Here is a 20,515-nt window from a genome sequence, read left to right as displayed (position 1 = left end):
AGCCAAATTACCTTTCTTATATATATATATATGTAAATATGTAATGTACATATACAATACAAATGTTTAATATTAGTGAGTGAAAATAACGGTCAATTATTCATTAAAAAAGTTATTTTCTGTAATTATTTAAGTACTAGGGATATTTTTTTATTAATAAATATTATTTAATTTTTTTATAATAAAATGTACTCTTCATATTGATGTATATTTTAATAATAATAATAAAAATGAGAACCTTTCATATATTTATTAACATTAAATCATGAATCACTCTTATGTAGTTACTATCAAGATTAATTGTATACTTTTTATTGATAACATACTTCATTTATAATAAACAGTATAAAATTAAGCTCTTGAAAATTAAATTTAAAGTAGTAATTAATTTTGAAACAAAAATTTAAAAGTTATTCAAAGTAACATCAAAATTATGGGTATTTATAATACTTGGTATTCATTTATGTAATTAAATTTTACAGAAAAGTAGCTTAGATTTATTATTTTAATATATATATAATAATAAATTTAATTAAGTCACTGATTGAAATGCTAATATATGATACTAGTGCATTTAAAATTAATTAGTTATAAAAATGCAAATATATTTTCTTAAAATGAAAATATAGGATTTTTTTTAAGTGTTGAGGTGTATGGAGAATGTTAATGATTTTTAGTCTGTATTTTTTAAATGTAAATTTTTTATTTATAATGTCACTCATTTTGTTGTGTTAAAAATTGTAACAATACACCATTAAAAAAAATAAATAGGAAAACAAATGATGTGTTCAAAATGTTATAATTTACAGTGTTCCTTTGTAAAACAGATTAGCAATACATAATTATTGATTATATTTAGTTACTATGTTGTTAGTTTATTTTATATTGTAATTAAATTTTTTTATTTTGAGAGTATTAAGTTTTAAGTTATATATTGTATAATATTTAAATGTTAAGGTGGATTTTTTTAATAGACAATATCAAAACTATTAACTTACAATCATTAAGTACTTACTCAAATTTAGTAATTTAAGTTGGATATTCTTTAACCTAATTTTAATTTGCTAATATTTATGTTAAATTTATGTAAGTAATAATGGTAAAACCAAATCTTCTCTATTTTTTTTATATTGCTTTTTCTTTAGTTAAAATAATCGTGCAAACAAATAAATACTCTTTTAATAATTATTTTTATTACTACTAATATAATGTAGAAAAAACTTTTAGCATATTCACTAAATTTTGTTATCTTACTAGTGAATTGAAAATAAAATCATTTACACGTTTGATTATGTTTACCTAAATATTATAAACATATGGGTACTAGGTATTTGTTATAAAAAATGAAGTAAGGCTTGGCTCAAAATCACATTTCCATGTATTATATATTTTTTATGTATTGAAATTTATTATCTACTACTTCAGTCTGTTTGTCTAAGATTAAAATGATTAAAATTTAAAATAAGGGGTAAGTAGATTACCACTGTTGTGGCTGTACATAATGAGTGAAATTTAATAACTTGATAATTGTGTTTTAATGATGTTACTCTTATGTAATTTATTATTTAAATATTCATCTAACCTATCAATAATTAACTTAATATTAAGTAATTATTAGTTATAATAGAAGTCAATTAATTATTTGCGCACAAACTAGAATATTTAGTATAGTTTTTCGTTGAGGATTTATTTTGAATACTTTGACTATCAATATTTTTCATTGATTTTCATCCTAGAAATTAAAATCGTTCAGTAGCGACGAAGTCCAACATTTTATCTACAACATAGTACACACATCATTACACACAACTCATCTCTACATAAAATGTTTAATCCCACCTAGGTTAGGTTAATGTAAATTTGTACACTTAATGACATAGGTGAATAGATGATTCCCTACTTATAACGTATTAAATTCACCTACGACAATTGTCATAGGTAAATAAATATTTTGGCGTCACCGGAATCATGTATAACCTAGTTCTTATCTACCATTTTATTATTTTAAAAAAAAAATATATATAATAAAATACGAAATAGGTAATTGTGACCTTTTTAGTTGACGACTTCTATTATAAATCCCATTATATTCCATAGATTATTCATACATAGTAATAAAGAACGACCTTAAATAATAAACTGCTGAACTTGCCAACATGAATTGAGGAAGTTAATTTTATTAATTTATAGGTATATATAGTCATACAAATTAAAATAATTTACCAGGAGAGCTACTATTTGTCTGGGCTGGTAATGACGACCAATAAGATCATTTTTGGTCAATAATCAACAAACTATTTAATTTTTAATTTTTTAGAGCAGTGGCCAAAAAATAATAATAATAAAAATATCAATGATTTCAACATTTTTATTCCTTTTTTAAAAAATGCTACCTACTGTACTATAAACATTTAACTCATTTAAGCATAAAATAGTATGTGCAATGTTTATTTAATTAAACTTTAATATCAAAGGGTCATATAATCTGTTAGTTATATATATTATATTCTTACGGTTTTATATATAAATACAAATTCTCTTTTTAAATATGTTGAAATTATGATTTAAGTAGCCAGATTTGTATAAAATACAAAATTAATAGAATTATACCTACCTGTTGTGTTATTATTAATTAATATTTTGTCGGCAGAATAAATATCATTAATTAAGATAATGAATTACATTTTAAAATATATATAAAAACTATTTTTAACCTTCTTTTTTATTTTTCGATAAATTTATTCTCAAGGATGTCTATGTTTGACTCGTTTGAGACGTCTCTTGTTTGTATGTATTTTTCATAGTAGTAATGTGCTCTACTTAATAAACCTTTTAAGAAGTTTCTAAAATGATGTTTTTTGTTTATTGTGTTGAACTGTTGAATTTTTAGATTTTTGAAAATCTTGAAAAATAATCATGAAAGTCAAGTATTTTTTTTGAATGGCGTGTTGGGGTGTCATACAACATACAACAGGCATCTTATACTATCGAGGAATGCGGTAAACTCATATAAATTTAGGTAACCTTCTATGAAAGATAGTGTAAAGAGGACGTCGCTACCGCTTGTTGTCTCCGTCTTACACACGTACAAGCGTACAACATAGACGAAATGCGTTTACGCAGTCTGAATAGAACTCGTTCAATTTTGGTTCTAGAGTAAATATACTTATTATAAAATCAAGAGATGACAATATTTTGGAGGGCAAGACGCTGAGTTTTTTCCGTTATTCCCAATATTTTTTACTATAATCGATTAGAATTAGCAAAAATATAAAAATTTTAATTTTTAAAAAAATTCATATTATGGAATTGTTCACAAATATATAGCAGCTAATAGGGTTTATAGATGAATCTATAGTCTATAGGCTATAATAGTATAATAATAATGGCTCTTTTATTTTTATTATTTATATACACATGAATAATTGTATTATATTTATTATTAATTACAAGAAAAATGTATAACATAAAAATACAAAATATCCATGTTAAACTAAAAATAATTTTACAGCAGTAATTGCAATAATTATTATATTATGTGGCTGTCGGTTGTGTATAATAAGTCAAGTGTTACATTTCAACATTAGCAAAAAGTACTCTGTATAATTCGCAAAAAAAAAATTATAAAAAAGAATAATTGAAGTTGGCGAAATTCAAATTATTGATAACATTTATCACACGTATCATATATTAAAATGTAGGGGTCAAGCGTAAGGCAATCCTTCAAGTTATCGAAAATTCGACTTATAGAGGTTTCACTGTATAATCAAGTGGTGACTTGAATTTTTGTTCTATAAAACAACTACCTTGAATAAGTACACACCAACCTATTTTTTGATATTTTGAACGATTTCTCAATAATATAACGTAGGGTACCTAATATTTACTTAGGTATAAGTGTGACTATGGGAGTATAAATTATAGAATAGTCTAGCCATCTAGGTCCTGGAGACAATACTTACTAGAGTCATTGGGATACCCACTCCCATTTTTGCATGAGGCAGCTGCCTCACAAAATATATATTCACGGTTCACGCCGCCACTGAATTAATCTATACCATTATCGCCAAATAGACATGAATATAGTTAGCACCCTTACAGAGATTTCAGATTTGGGCCTATGCACTAACTAATAGTAGTTATCACGTATCAGTCTATATGACTAAATGCTTCAACAAGGAGTAATGAAGATGTCTCATATTTCAATATTTGAAAAGGAGGCATTTACTAATTTTTATTGTATCTTATTGTTTTTCCTCTGCACTCAGATATTCATAACTCCACAGTGTTTCTATATACGTAATATAATTGTACAACAATAAAGTTTCTACAGTTTTTTTTTTTGTAGACAATTAAGTAGTAGGTATTAATATTTATTTATCACAATTATTCACAGTTCTGTTATCCGAAAACGTTCTGGCAATGTTATTGTATGTTTTCTTATTTTTATCATGATGTATTTTACATAATATATATTATATAGCCAAGGCTGGGCATTAACGAGTTAAAAATTTAAAGTTAAGTTACTTAACGAGTTACTTTTATTTTCATAAATAACTTCTAACTTAACGAGAAAACCCAGAATGATTTTAACATATTAAATATTAAGCAATAAATTCGTTGTGTCGTCAACATTTATTAATTAATTGTTCATAACATTTTGTTCGTATTGTTTCCTGCGATCTTTCATGTAATTAATTTTACATGAAAAAAGATAGTTAACTTATTTTTAACCAAAGTAAGTTACTTTTTTTCAAATTAACTTTTAACGAATTAAATAAATAAAATAAATAGCTTATTTTAACTTTAAACTTAACTTACATTTTTCTGTATTAACTTAACTTAACTTAACGAGTTAAAATAATTAGTGATCTTGCCCAGCTTTGTATATAGCATACAATTTTATCTTCAATTTTATCCTAAAATATTATCTATTGTACTTATTGGCAGATTAAAATCTGTTGAAAGAAGCTTTTCTTCAACTTTTTGCTGAATGAAAACTTAATTACGCTCCGGAATAGGTAAAACTCTTTTTATATGTTCTGTATTTGTTACAACGTCATGTACAATGTATACATACTACATAAATATAGGGATAGGAAATTCATTTTAAATAATTTATTACGTATACTGGCCATAAAGCATTTTGTAAGTAAGCAGTAGAGAAACAGAATTAATACGAATTCATCATAAGATATAAATATTAGTTTATATACTAATGTTAATTTAAAAATATAAAATTTAATATATATATATATATATAAAAAGGTAATAGTTGTGGTATAAAACAGTTTAGTGATGGTTTTAAATTTTAATTTCATTGTTGTATCAATATATCTACTTATTATACAGTGAAGTAGTAATTGTAGACTTGTAGTACTCTAGAAAAAAAATGTATTTATGTAAACATCGCATCATGTTTTCATATAGCCATTTAGGTACCTAACATATAATATAACATTCGTGGTATAGGTATATTGTATAAATTATATATATTATAACATATGTATGTATGTTTAAGAATACGATAAATGTCATACAGAATTACTTAAGTTGTTAAGTAGTAAGTACTCAGTACTACATACTGCTGGAACGTAGCATGTAAAAAAAAATGTTGTAAATTGTTCTTTCCTATAAAAAAAAAGAAAAAAAAAATTAACTGGATCTATTAAATACAACGATCTATACTGCAGTTTGACGGTTCTAGATTATTTATGGTTTTCTCTTAGGTATTGGATAATACGAGTTATTTACAATTATTATAATCTTAACAATTATATTTTATAGAAGTTAATTTATTAATTTATGTTACTTAATGCAATATCTGAAAATATGTCCAAGTCTAATTCTGTACGCCTTTCTTACAGCATCATCCACTCACGGCCCACTCTTTCGAGAATTTCCGTGGTTAACCACAGTCCACACGATCAAGCAATAATTATTTTTATCACGATTATAATATTATACCAATTATTACCAGCTATCGTTCTCGTAACCCTGCAATGTTTGTTGTTTGGTGCCGTCGAGCCGGGTAGGATTCGCAACGTAGTTCCCGGAAACTGTTTATATCTTTATTCTTTATACGTTGTATATTAAATATATTATATATTTATACATACATTATATAATATATAAATATATACTTTGCTTCTGATAATATACCATCAAGGTCGAATAGGTTGATAGACGATTGCTTAAAACTATTTATACAAATTATAAATACACCAGAAACTTTGCTTCCTGGGAATCGTGGTGTTATTATATCTTGGTACAGTGTTATAATGCAATCACACCGTATCGACATCTTACGGCGTATTTAATTCCGTGTGAAATTGATATTTTACATAATATACAGAGTGATAACTTTAGTAGTTAAAGTAGTTAGTCTTATTATCTCAACAAATATTAACGTTTCTAAAAAAATTTTTCCACAGAATTGTATCCTATAGGCGTGCGCACAGGACGTGCCGAGTATGCCCAGGCACGCCCTGTGATTTTTCATGGGTCGAAGCGCCCTATGCTTCAATCTACCTAAATAATTAAATTCATTCAATTTTAGATAATTTTGTTAAAGCGAATTTAAAAAAAAAATTGAATAATTTATTATGATTAATTTAATATTTAAGCAGGATAAATTTGTCTTGGTTGATGCTATAGCATGCATGTTAAATATGAATATAACTCAAAATACTACAAAAATGACATTTTCCAAGGTTTCAGAGGAAGATTTATTTACTGAACTGAAACTTTTAAAAAATGATCAAAATATTATGCAACTAAATAGAGCTACTAGTAAATTGTTTATGAATGAATTCATTGGTTGAAAAAAACTGGAAATTCCACAGTATATACTTGTGTTTTTAAAACTTTAAAAATGTTTACGACCATATCTGTAACTATATACCTATAGCTGCAGTGGCGGATCCAGAGGATGGCGTTTGGAGCGATTCCCCCCCGTTCTCTCAAAAAAAAAAAATTTAAGTCCCTGATTTTAGTTTTTGACGTAATTATACTTCAAGGGTAACAAAATTATAGTGATATATTTTTTTATTACTATTATCTACTATAAAAAATATTTTTTTTTGTTCTGTACAAGACTGTGGAAAGTAACATATGTATGTACCTAAATAAATACTTTTTCAAAATTAATGTGTGCGCTTTAAAAATCGCCGCTCTCCCTGTTATCTTGGTCTGGGTCCACCTCTGTATAGCTGTATACGTGTGAACGCGTTTTTCAAAATTAACAATAGTAAAAAACAAATTATGCAGTACAATGGATCATGCACGTTTGAAATCATTATTACTGCTTTTCAAAGAACAAGAAATGATATCGAATTATCGAAGATAGATTTAAATACAGTAAATAGTAATATGTATGAATTCAATAATATGGGCAATAAAGACGATAATGTTTCTCTTAGTACATAAAATACATTTATGATTTCTAGCTATATAATTAATATCGTTATACTTGTTGTCTTATTAGATAATTACTACAAATAAAGTATTAAACTTTATTTTTTTACTAGTGCCTGTTTAGTCTAAAGAATATTTAAAATAATTTAAAACTGTATAAGAAAAGGGGGTTATAAAATGGTTGACTATATTCATCAGACAACAGAAGGCCGATGATAAAATATATGGGCACTACCCGCTTTTAGAGTGCACATTCTTATGCTGTTATGTATAATAACCTTATTTTTTAATTTTATTTTTAACTTTTTTATTATCATTTTTAAGTTTTTTACTGGTATGAGACAAAATAAATTTTAAATTTAATATTTGGAAGTAGAAATTTTCGTGAATTAAAAGCTAATGGCGAACGAGTAGTTAACTATAGTATTTATTATTTATAAGTTATAAATGTTTTGATGAGTAGAGTGGAGTGTGGTACAACTGGTTATAAGAGCTTTCTACTAAACATATTTACTGTACCTATAGGTATACTATAACTATAGTACAGTTCCGTTCTTCGTTCTTCGTAACTTTAAACACTTATAACTACTAAATAGTTAGGGCCAATTTTTTTTTTGGATGCTCTGTAAAACAATGTATTGTAATAATGTAGCACATAACTCGATTCATGTAATAGATGGTTTTATAGGTACTTCAAAAGTGGCATTTTTATTTTACATTTTTGTCAATATATTTTTTTTCAATTAATTAATAAGGTAAGACCTTATTTAAAATATGTATATTTTAAGGTTTATGTTATATTTGTATATTTCTTATATATGTGATGGAATATTATGGAACGATGGAAGTTTCTATAGTATAATGTTGTGACAATATATTATAATGTAGTCTCTTAACATTTTCCTTCATCTATGGTTTCGGTCCTTATAATAATAGTATATTAGTGAATAGTGACGCTCTTGTATAATTATTAATTATTAATTACTATTCTGTAAAGAAAGGAAATCCTGTATTTCTTCGTTGGATTGTTAATCAATCTAATATTTGGTATGTTTAAACTCCTTAAAAACTCTTTTATCAATTTTAAAACAAAGTTCCTTACACCAGGAATCCTGACTATTTCTACCCAAACTTCTCTAATAAAATTATTGACAAAATATTTGCAATTAATGCGTGTCGGTAACTCACAACATAAAGATTTTATTTAATTCAGTTTAACGGTTTTACTTTTTTATTTTCTTCATTTAAGTTATTTTTAATAATTTAATAATTTTAATCTAACCTTAAATTATTATTTTCTGTTTCTATGTACTTACAACATTCAATTATGACTTTATTCTTAGTAGTATAATTAATGTTGTAAATATCAAATTAACATACGTGATTTGTTTTGTAGATACCTACATACTGTAATATAACTTTTGAGTCCGTTTGTATAAAATTAATAAATTGTTCAAATTAATGGTTAATCATAGTTTCTATACTGTATATCTTCTCCAATTATGGCGATGCTTCATGTGACTTATAAATAATATATTAATAAATTGTCATGATCTTTTTTTGTTAGACTTAATTTAAAAATCTAATTTCCTCTCTGGAATTAGATTTTTTCTATATTGCTATTCTTTCTTACAAAGCGCAAACAATATTTTATTAATATTAAAATCGTTCTTAATGTCAGTTTTTTTATTATATGTTTTAAAATGTAAATATAATTTGTTTTTTCGCTGTACAAATATAATAGATTTTTTCATATTAATATTATTCATAAAATACTCTCAAATATAATACCTAAATAGGGAATTAATCTATAGGCTATGTGTATGCTGACCTACGGATTTATTTCAATTCTAATTTTTTATACCATTTAAAGAATGTCCAGTAAAAGCTTTTTTGTGGACAATTCTTTTTGATTGTAAATATTTAAACAGATAATTCTTTAACACATGTTGATATAAAATAAAACTCGAAAGAGAAATATTTTATGTTGGTAGTAAGAAATAAGTATAGTTTATGATGAAAATTTGAACGCTGTTATGATTTCATTATACGCGAAATTACTGGTCAGGCCAGTAGGGCCATGGCCTAACCTAATATCAACAAGTTATCGGCTTTAGAAATGATACAGATGGGGTACATAATAATATATTATAAAAATAAATTTTATTTTAAAAAACTAAAATACTCTGTTTGTGGTTATTTTTCCGGAATGTAGTAGGTAACAGAAACTATAAATGTCTATTTTTATTAACATTTACAATAATAATACATAATATATTAATATGGTATAATATTTTTTGGTAAACCACTCTGTATATAATGTTTGAACATTATATATAGCGTAGCTACCGATACATTTTATAGGAAATCCAAGCCAGACTTGTGCAGATCTACTAAAATTTCCTCAAGTTTCGAGACCATAGACAATATGATAAACACAATTTCAAGGTTATTGTCAATTCACGGAGGTACTATAATTTTATAAATATAATGTGTAGTGTATCGTATCACAAACCTACAAATTATAATATAATAAGATAACACCGAAACATAAAATATAAATACTAATTAGTAATTAAAAAGTATACATTTCTACCTATATCATTGGTAATTCGCTGCAGTTTTCTCATAAATATATACCTTAAACACAAAAAAAAAATATTTAACTTGTATTATAGGAATAAGTATCTCAACAAGAACTATACATTCTATGTAGCTAGTACAAAGGTAGGTAACAACCTTTATTTATTAATAATTTATTTTAAAAATCAATTAAAAAATGGGCAATGTAAAAACATTTATGTACTATATGTTTATATGTCTATATATATATATAGATGTTTATAATACTTTTATTAGTTTTGTATAATTATAATTAGTAATGATTACAATGGTTTTATAAAAAGAAATAGAAAATTAATCTTTGTATTTCTTGTTTTTATAACCTCGGAATAGTACTAATTGAATTGTAATAGTTTGTAAATATAGTCGTTATATATTATATATAAATTATATTATTCAAAGCTACTCGCTAAACGTCGGTTTAGTTGTAACGACATTAGTTTACCTAAATATTATACGTCACCAAGTCCAAACAAATATTTCATAATATCAAATAACTGTTGATGTTTTACTATAATGTTCATTGTAAATGTACACACATTAATTTAAGTTTATTGATATGTTTATGTTCCAATAAATGCTGAATTAAAAATCAGTAATTCAATTATAGTACTATAAACTGCTAATAGAGAAACATTTGAAGTGTTATTTTTTTATTTTGAATAAATACTGTATTTGTAATAATTTCTGTCTAACAATAACTAATATTGAATACGATATGAATCTATATTGTGTATATATTATATATAGGTATTTGGAATGTAAGTATTTAAATATATACATTATACTATGGTAAGTTTAAAATAATTAAGTATATATATCACTTAAATTCTAAATAGCGATTTTAGATGTAGGACGTGTGGGTATATTATATATCGTATTACTATATTATATACATCTAAAATTACTAAAATTCAGAGTTATCTGCTGTAACATTTCGCTAAAACAATAACCGTATACATTTAAATATTTCATTAATTAAAAAGTATTAAGAAAGAAGATGGACAATTAATGGCCATTATATTATGAAAATTGAAAGAAAGCTGATTAAGCTTTTATGATATTTTTTAAACACATTTGAATTATATATGTAAACGAGGCAAAAATTTTAAACTATGTTAATTATGAACTGTTATGCTTTAACAAAAAAAAAAAAAATTGTGACCACAGGTCTTGACGTAATAATGTACGCTCCGTGTGAAATCAATATATATTATTATAGAAGCACTAGTGGGTGGGACGGACTTGCTTTATACACGTTTTGAGCATGCTCAGACCGAGAGCTTGCATTGCCATTCTGTTATAGCCAGCTGGACGTTATACTACTATTCTATAAGTTATCCGAAGTTACACGCCATTCCAGAAAAAAGTTAAATAAAATCATAATAATTCAATAAGCACGCCAAAGAAATTAAATATTGCAATGTCTTATTGACAACCACAATGATCAATAAACGAATCCAAATGTTTGGGTAAGAATAAATTATAGTTATAATATTGTATATTGCATATTGTATTATTATGTGGCGTTCACCTTTTTCGCAGACTTAAGTTATTACTTAAAATGAACAATAATATTATTGTAGCTATATTTATTTAATATTATGCAGGTCACCTGCAACGCCGGTGTGGGCTTTATTGTGGTTAGCCGCTTTTGCGATCAATGTAAATTCGTCTGAACGAAAAGAATTTCAGTTCAAACACCACAATAATGAAGAAATGTACGATGCCGTTTTGCAAGTGCGTGACAAATGCCCAAACATCACTAGTCTGTACAGGCTATCGGAAGATTCAGTAGAAGGCCGTCCACTTTTAGTTCTCGTATTTTCAGTTCACCCAACTGAGCATAAACCAAGTACATTTTTTATTAATTGTACTATTATATATATAATATATTCAATATCACACGTTAATGTTCATTTTTAGTGGATCCAGAATTCAAATATATAGCTAACATGCACGGTAATGAAGTACTTGGAAGGGAGCTTTTATTGAAATTAGCGGATTATTTTTGTGAAGAATATAAAGCCGGAAACGAGGAAATTGTAAAATTAATTACCAAAACTAGGATTCATCTAATGCCGTCAATGAATCCTGATGGTTGGCAAAGATCAACAGATGATGTATAATATGATTTGTTTATTAGTTAAATTATATAATAATGATGTAAATAAATTTAATGTATCATACACTTAGGGAGGCAGTAACTATTTAATAGGCAGAGACAACACCGAAGGTGTGGATTTAAATAGAAATTTCCCAGATTTAGACAGAATTGTATTTGACAATGAAGCATATTACAAAGATATTAACAATCATTTGATGCAAATGGTGGATCATTTGTCACAACCGGTAATTGCTACATTTTTAAATATTTTATTTCAGTTTTTTTTTATTTACGTTCGTTAAAAAAAATCTATTTTTTATTATAAATAGTTATAATAAAATAAATTAAAATAAAATATATTAAAATATATTTATAATACATTTCTAATACTTTGTTTTATTTCCTTTAATCATAAGACATTTTATTTACGAGTATTTAATGAAAAAGAACAGAATAAATTTAATTTATTTTTTTTTATGGGTATCTGTATTAATTACATGTAAACATTTTTTATTGACGATAATTAAATTATTTGTTTTGTATACCTACCTATTTTCATTATAGTACAAATATCAATGTGCAATAATTAGTTGTTTGTTCAAAAATTAATTATCTAGTTCTTTTTTAGTTAAGGCAGTGTAATAATTAATAAACGTAAAAAGTAGAACATTAAAATATTTTTAAGGTGTCAGCTGTTATGGTTTAATCATTATAATATATTTGTATACTTGGACCCGCATATAGGTGCAACCAGAGACCAAGGCTGTAATGCAAATGATTATGTCTATACCATTCGTGGCTTCGGCTAATCTTCATGGAGGCGATTTAGTTGCCAATTATCCATACGATGCCAGTAGATACGGCAATGTGCAGGGCGAATATGCTACAAGTCCCGACGACAATACTTTTAAGTAATGTTTTGTCACAAATATTATTGATAAATGTAAAACTAATATTAACTATTGTAAGTTAACATTAATAAGAATTTTACATATCATATTTAGATGGTTAGCTTTATCCTATGCAAATTATCATGCAGATATGGCCAATCCAAATAGAATGCCGTGTAGAGGGGGTGATACAAATTTTGGAAAAGAAGGTGGTATCACTAATGGTGCTAAATGGTATAGTGTTAGAGGAGGTAAGATTTGTAATAAATAGTCGTTTATATGTTAATAATCGTAGTATTAAATATTTTAATAAATTCAAATAAATACAATAAATTAAAAATTGAAAATTTGAAAACAATTTCAATGAAAACTAATATATTTATACCTACGCACAAGTATTTTTAGTTTGAGTATATATAATATTATATATGTATGTGTGATTTAACAAGCATGTCCCTCTAATTTTCGTTATTAATTAATTTAATTCTGATTTTTGAAATTTTGAAATTATTTAGAATTTTTTGTACTACTAAAGGGAAGTCCGACGATACAAACTTCCATTTTTTAAATGAGAACCCCCCTTTTTAATGCAAATGAAGTGGATAATTTTTATGGATCTTATTTAGGATTCAAACAAATTGTGTTTCAGTTATTAAAATGTTTATAAGATAATAATAGTACTTATACTAAAAATAGTTTTAAAAAATGGAAAATAGATAGGTACCATATATTTGATTTAATATATTTATTATACTTCCGTCATTTTTGTAAATGTTGAATATTGATAAATTAATATAATATTAATTACTAAAATTTTCAAAAATCATAGCCCCTCCCACATACTTTCAAACCAGTTATCATGAACCTATTATCTTTAGTAGACTAAGCTATAAATACTTCAAAAACTACGTTTAATATTTCAATATTTTAAAAAAAATTTCACAAAATATAATTTACAGTAGAAAAGAAATATTTTTATTTAAGCAATATAAAGTTATATCTCCAGAAGACACTCTAAGTAAAACAGATAATTTCAAGAGTTTGAAAGTACGGTCTAAGTATATATAAAATTTTCACAAAAAAAAAAATTTCAATAGCCGATATTTATTATTTGAAAAGAATAAGGGTGTGAGTATGCTTGGTGCATCACTCAGTATAACAGAGAGGTTAATAATTTAACATTTTATTGTAACACTTATTAGTTTCAAAACTATAAATAGTTTTTAAAACTTTTATTTATATTATTAAATTTATGAATATCTTTATATATAGCGTATAATCATTTAGTTCAGGTACCTATTCTGTATAATATATACAAGGCTGGGCATTAACGAGTTAATAAGTTAAAAGTTAATTTTAACTTATTAACTTAACTAGTTACATTTGGATTTTTATTAACTTAACTATTAACTTACTAAATTTATTTTTTAATTAACGTGAAATTAATGAATTTATTTTTAATTTTAAGAAATAAGTTAAGTTAATTTATTTTTTTTTTACATTCACTAGTTCAGTTCTTTCCATGTCAAAAATATTTTATTGTGAATTTATTTAGAAAACGAAACAAAAAAAAATAAATAACACACATACAATATAGAAATATTGTATGTTGTATGAAGTATAAGCATTATAGTCTATAATTTATTTGTGTGTTAATAAGCCTTTGTTGAAAATTGAAGTATTATTCAAAAAAAGATACATATACCTGGATAATAGGTAGATATAAAAATAAATAATAAAAACATAGATTAATGTAAAATTAATGCATTCATCCGCGATGTTTAGAATATAAAATTTTTTTTCATATATTTTATTTTGTTTAAAATTTAAACTATGAAAAATACATTTCCAAATACTTTTTGACATAGAATGAAGTTTTTAAAAATAAATCACTGTATAACATTATATACCAGTATTATTTTTATCATAATCTCATGTTAAGTAGTAATAAGTACCTATATAAGAATTATGACTGTTAAGACTTAAAATGTTAAATAAAAACATAAAATAACATTCTTACGAATTGTTGATGTTTATACTATACGTACTTTAATCGCTTAAGCTTTTTCAAATACTGTTAAATACAAAATAAAAATTTTATTTATAAAAATTCAACTGTAAATGGTTTTTTTCAGAAATGTTTGTTACATCAGGTGTTTATACGTAAATGGTAAATAAATATGTCTATTTTCATTGATATATTGAGATTGACGTATAGTTGTTCAAATAATCAGTTTTTTTCGAATCAATAATGTAATACATTTCATTTAACCCTATCTCGGTTTCGTCTAATATAAAGTACAATTATAGTCATTCTTCATTATTAAGAGAGTATAATAAAAATAATAATTTTAAAATAATAGATAAATGTTAAATGGCTTGCCTATATATTTTTTTTGGTTTGCCATATATTTGCTACCAGAAGAAACTATAAGATAATATATATTTGCAAATTGAATAGGTTTCACTGGATAGATTATACTTCTCTATATTATTCTATTTTTGTATCATATATTTTACTCAATTTAAACTTTAATTCATCTCTTTTGGCTAAAAAACCAAATTTAGAATAAATTGCAAGAACAACTAACGGAGCTTTACTAAAGTTTACCACAGTCATTCTTAATGAAAATATTTGTGTATATAATATTTGTGTGCAAAAAAAAAATTAATTTTTATGAATTTGTGCAAACTAGGATAGCTTGAATCATAAATAATCATATTTAAAATTTTATTTTAGGAATGCAAGACTTTAATTACTTGTCTTCCAATGATTTTGAAATTACCTTAGAGTTGGGGTGTGACAAATATACAAAAGAAAGCGAACTAGAAAAAGAATGGAACAGAAACAAAAATGCACTTATCAACTTGATTTGGCAGGTACATTAATAAAATAATAATACTTATATACAAATAATCTAAGGAAAATATTCAGTAGAATAAACGGTTTACAATTTCTCCCCCTCCCTACACACAAGCACTTAGTGAAATATTTTCTTATGTAGTATGTACGTCCTCATCGTAATATACATAAATACAAGATGACTCACCAAGCATAGTTCAATCCCATTTTTCCTTAAACATGGATTTATCTAAATTCTAATTTTATAATTTTTAAGTATACTTATAAGCATATTTTCAAATAAGTACTTAGATTTTTTACATCGTTTAAGGTTCGTTGGGTGGTACAAACTTCTTCTATATTATGATAAACCTAAATCAATTAAATTCAAACAAGTAATTTCTGAATAACTAAAACCTATTTACCAAGAATAATATAGTCTTTAAAAAATAATTTTACAAAATTATAAAATATTTAATTCAGCATTTATTTTATTCAGACAATTTTTATAAAAAATAAAATGATGATAGATTTATTTTAATTACTATAAATTTAAAATCATATAATAGCCTCCATATCTTTCAAACCTATTAAGTATAAAAGTAACGTTATTTAAAAAAAATTTGGGTACATCGAAATTTTCAAGAAAATCATCTATCAACATTATAAATTATATTATAAAAAGTTGGTTCTTTTTCGAAAAATTTAAGTTTCTAATTTAATAAAATATATATACAATTCAAGGTTATAAGGATAAAATAGTCCTTAATTATTTAAAAAAAAAATACTAAATAGTTAAACATACGTAGTATTGGATCTAACATTTAGTATATAATTAGACAAATTTCGATTCAAATATACCTACATCAAGTTTTATAAAAAGGTAATTTTATTAACAATTTAGAGTAAAAAAAAAGAAGTTGATGATAATCTTTCATAATGGTAAAAATAATCTAAACATTTAAAAATATTGTTACTATGTATACTAAAAGAGATCCAAAAATCAGAATTTGAATAAATTAATTATCAAAGGAAAAATTAGGGGTAAATCGTAAATATGGTTGGTGAATCGCTTACATATGTATAAATGTATATGTTATTTCAAATTTAATGTATGGATTTCTCGCTAAGATAATACAATACCTCAATTACCTATATGACCCTATTTTGAATATACGTTAGAATAATGATAAAGTTTGTCTAGTTAAAATTGTAGCAAATCTTCATTTCTTATTAGTTTACGAATGCAATATATTTTGAATAACGATATATAATATATGATATGTAAGTATACATGTAACACATACCTATATCTTATAGATCAGGGACGTATGCAGAAAAAAGTTTTGGGGGTGTTTTTGAAAATCGATAACTGATAAGTTAGGTGTACTTAAAATACTTTTTTTAATATAAACATTGATATAATAAAATTAACATTAAAATTAAATAAGTAAATAACCATAAAAAAAACCAAATATTTCGGGAGGTGTTTGAACACCCAGCAAAACACCCCCCTGTGTACGTGCCTGTTATAGGTACAATAGTTATACTTTTATAATTTAAGTATATATTTATTGATATATTTTTAAAATATAATTGTAATCATGATATTATTAATAATGATTAACATAAAATAATATTAAGTTAGATACCAGATTTTCAAATAAGTTCTTGATAACAAAAATATATTAGAATATTTTTTTAGTTTAAAAAGTTTTTATATATTTTATTTTTTTTTATATTTATTGAAAATTGTGTTGTTTAAAATGTTTTAGTCACACATAGGAATCAAAGGGATAATTAAAGATGCGGTCACGTTAAAACCAATAGTAAATGCATTTATCAAAGTGGTAAACGTTACTAATGGCATACTATCACCAATCTTACACGATGTAACTTCCGGTAAATTTATAAATACTCGTAATTTGTATATAGAGTATAATTATGATAGTCTGATAATTTGATATTGAATAATGACATTTTTGTGATGTTTAACAAAATTGTACTCGATGTTTTTTGAAAAATTCTAGTTCAAGACGGAGACTATTACAGACTGCTCACCAATGGTGATTATCACGTCACAGCTTCCATGGATGGATATTTATCTTCAACTAAATTGGTTACTGTCGAAAACAAACACCATAACGAAGCAAAAATATTGAACTTTACGTTGCAGCCGGTAAGTTTCGAAAACGCTTGTTTTTGTATAAAACTATATCTTTGAATAAATTATATCGAATCTTAATATTTACTCCAGTTAATTGTTTTAATTAGATACTAAAATGGTGTAATTATAATTTTTGTTTTCAGATAATTTTACCCAGTAATTATAGCAAAAAAAGAAAGCGATTGGCTTATTCTAATCCAATTACTGCTGATAAATTACAGATGTCTTAGTTTCAATTAATATTATTTCAACATTAGTGCCTATACATTTAATTTGGCATTATACAAAATATAATACAATTCATCGATAAAAAACACTGCAGCAAAAACTAAAATATGTCAACACTAGTACAACTTTATTATATTTGTCTATAGAACTAGAAGTAAAGATGCATAATGTAGAACCATTAAATTTAATTAAATTGCAATTATATTGTATAACTATAATTACGGGAATTTTTTCTTCAACCGTTGAATTTTATTTATGTTGTTTAAATGTAAAATGTTCGTGAAAAAATTTCATGCAAATATAAATAGATCAAATTAAGATAAGTTTAAATATATATATAATATATTATTCTTATCTAATCTTAGATTTTGGTGCATAATAATTATTTATTATTCATCTAATTAACTCGGTTTAAATAGAAATAATGAAAATTTTAATTAAATGGAATAGTATACACATTACATGTTGTTGCTAGTGAGCAGTGCTCAGACTAAAACTACATGGCAATGTAATAGGTATATTATATATAAATACAATAAACACAGCATACTATATGTTGAATGGTGATTCATTGGTTTATTGAAACAATCTGTTTAGAAAAATTGTAAATATTGGTTACATCAGCTACTGTTTAAATTAAGGTTTAGGGTTCTTTAACAACCTGACTAAGTGATAATATCTACCTACTTATATTATACCGACTTCACTGGATATCAATTAAATCAATCCTTAAATTGATAAGAATGGTAGACACCACAACCCATATTTTAATTCTTCATTAATATTTTACTGAATTTTTAATTTTATTAATTAATTTATTATACAAGTTTGAAGTTATATATACTGTTAAATTTGTAAATATATAATATTATATACATACATTAAGTATTTATATAATATACACAATATCTATATATTGATTTAAACATATAATAAATATTTAGGATAGTTCATTATTGTGTTACACAGCGAATTTAGAATATAATTAGCATGTATAATATATTAAAAAATATATATATTATTATATTATGATTCAAAATAATGATGTATATGATATAGGTAATGGCCACTAATATGAGCCATTTACAAACACTTTTATAATATACAATTTTCAATGCTATATAATGGACATTTTTAAAGTAATTATACAAATCTTTTTTTTCATTTGTTAATAGATCTATGATAATATATAGCAGGGGTGGCGAACCTACGGAACGCGTACCAAAGGTGGCACGTTGATCAAAATTTAATGGTACGTGAAAAATTGAAATTATTAAAAATTATGCTATTTATAATAAAGTTTTGATTATAACTGTTATAAGAAATTCAAAAAAACAAAATACATACATTTAAAAAATTATAATTACAAAAAAAGGTATGCTTACTTAAAAAAATAATATATAATAAATTATCAGTAACTTCATTTTTATCCTTGGAAAATTTAATTTCCTTTGGGCACATTAAAAATTTGCAAAACTTTGATTGGAAAAATTTGACACTTGACCCCAAAAAGGTTCGCCACCTCTGTTATATAACTATAGGTATAGGTATTCATTTATAAAACTAAACTACCATGGTAGTTTCATAATGGAAAAAGAGCATTTGATTATAGTACTAGTTATTAATTCATTTATTGAGAACCCCTGAGCTTAAATTGACTAAATTAATCAGGAGTTTTCAGAGTTTAAAATAATTGTTATATTATGAATATAGTAAACACCACTAGTTTAGCTTCGTAATAATACATTAAATTAAATGGTTAGTATGTAAATGGTATAATAATACTAATAATAGCATATAACATAAATATTAATGATTACAATAAATTATAAAAAATAAAATTTTATAAAAAGTATAAATATTAAAACACATTTTATATTTAATACACTTACGAAAAAGTTTTTAACAAACTCACTTTATTAGGTAACGTCATTAAAAAACATAGAACTATTCATTAAATAAATAAACATTTGAAGACTATGGCATTATTTAGCAAACAATTTATAAAATTGTTTTAGAAATATCCTTGTTTTTAATTTAGGTAGGTAATATAAGTGAGTGTATTACTGGTAAGATCTGATTTCATACAAAACTAAACAGTTGCAGTTCTGCGTAGGTAGTAGGTATAATATACTTCTCCTATAATGCTTATTAGGTATAAATATAGATGGTATATGCGAGAAATCATAAATAAACAACTTTTTTGTTCTTTCAAAGTTTAAACTTCAAAGTACATACAATTA

The 20,515-nt window shown here is 24.5% G+C and overlaps 1 protein-coding gene across 1 annotated transcript; it reads left to right on the top strand.

Moving 5' to 3' along the window:
* Window positions 1-11,325: 11,325 nt before the first annotated feature.
* LOC113556847 (carboxypeptidase E-like) lies at window positions 11,326-18,490 on the top strand. Its single transcript, XM_026962029.1, has 10 exons — window positions 11,326-11,510; window positions 11,649-11,893; window positions 11,965-12,161; window positions 12,235-12,390; window positions 12,890-13,056; window positions 13,150-13,286; window positions 15,776-15,915; window positions 17,653-17,779; window positions 17,908-18,056; window positions 18,188-18,490. The coding sequence occupies exons 1-10, from the start codon at window positions 11,482-11,484 to the stop codon at window positions 18,272-18,274; spliced, it is 1,434 nt and encodes a 477-aa protein (XP_026817830.1). The 5' UTR covers window positions 11,326-11,481; the 3' UTR covers window positions 18,275-18,490.
* Window positions 18,491-20,515: the final 2,025 nt, after the last annotated feature.

This window comes from Rhopalosiphum maidis, chromosome 4, assembly GCF_003676215.2.
Source record: "Rhopalosiphum maidis isolate BTI-1 chromosome 4, ASM367621v3, whole genome shotgun sequence".
NCBI lineage: Eukaryota > Metazoa > Arthropoda > Insecta > Hemiptera > Aphididae > Rhopalosiphum > Rhopalosiphum maidis.
This window is presented reverse-complemented; position numbering and strand designations above follow the sequence as displayed.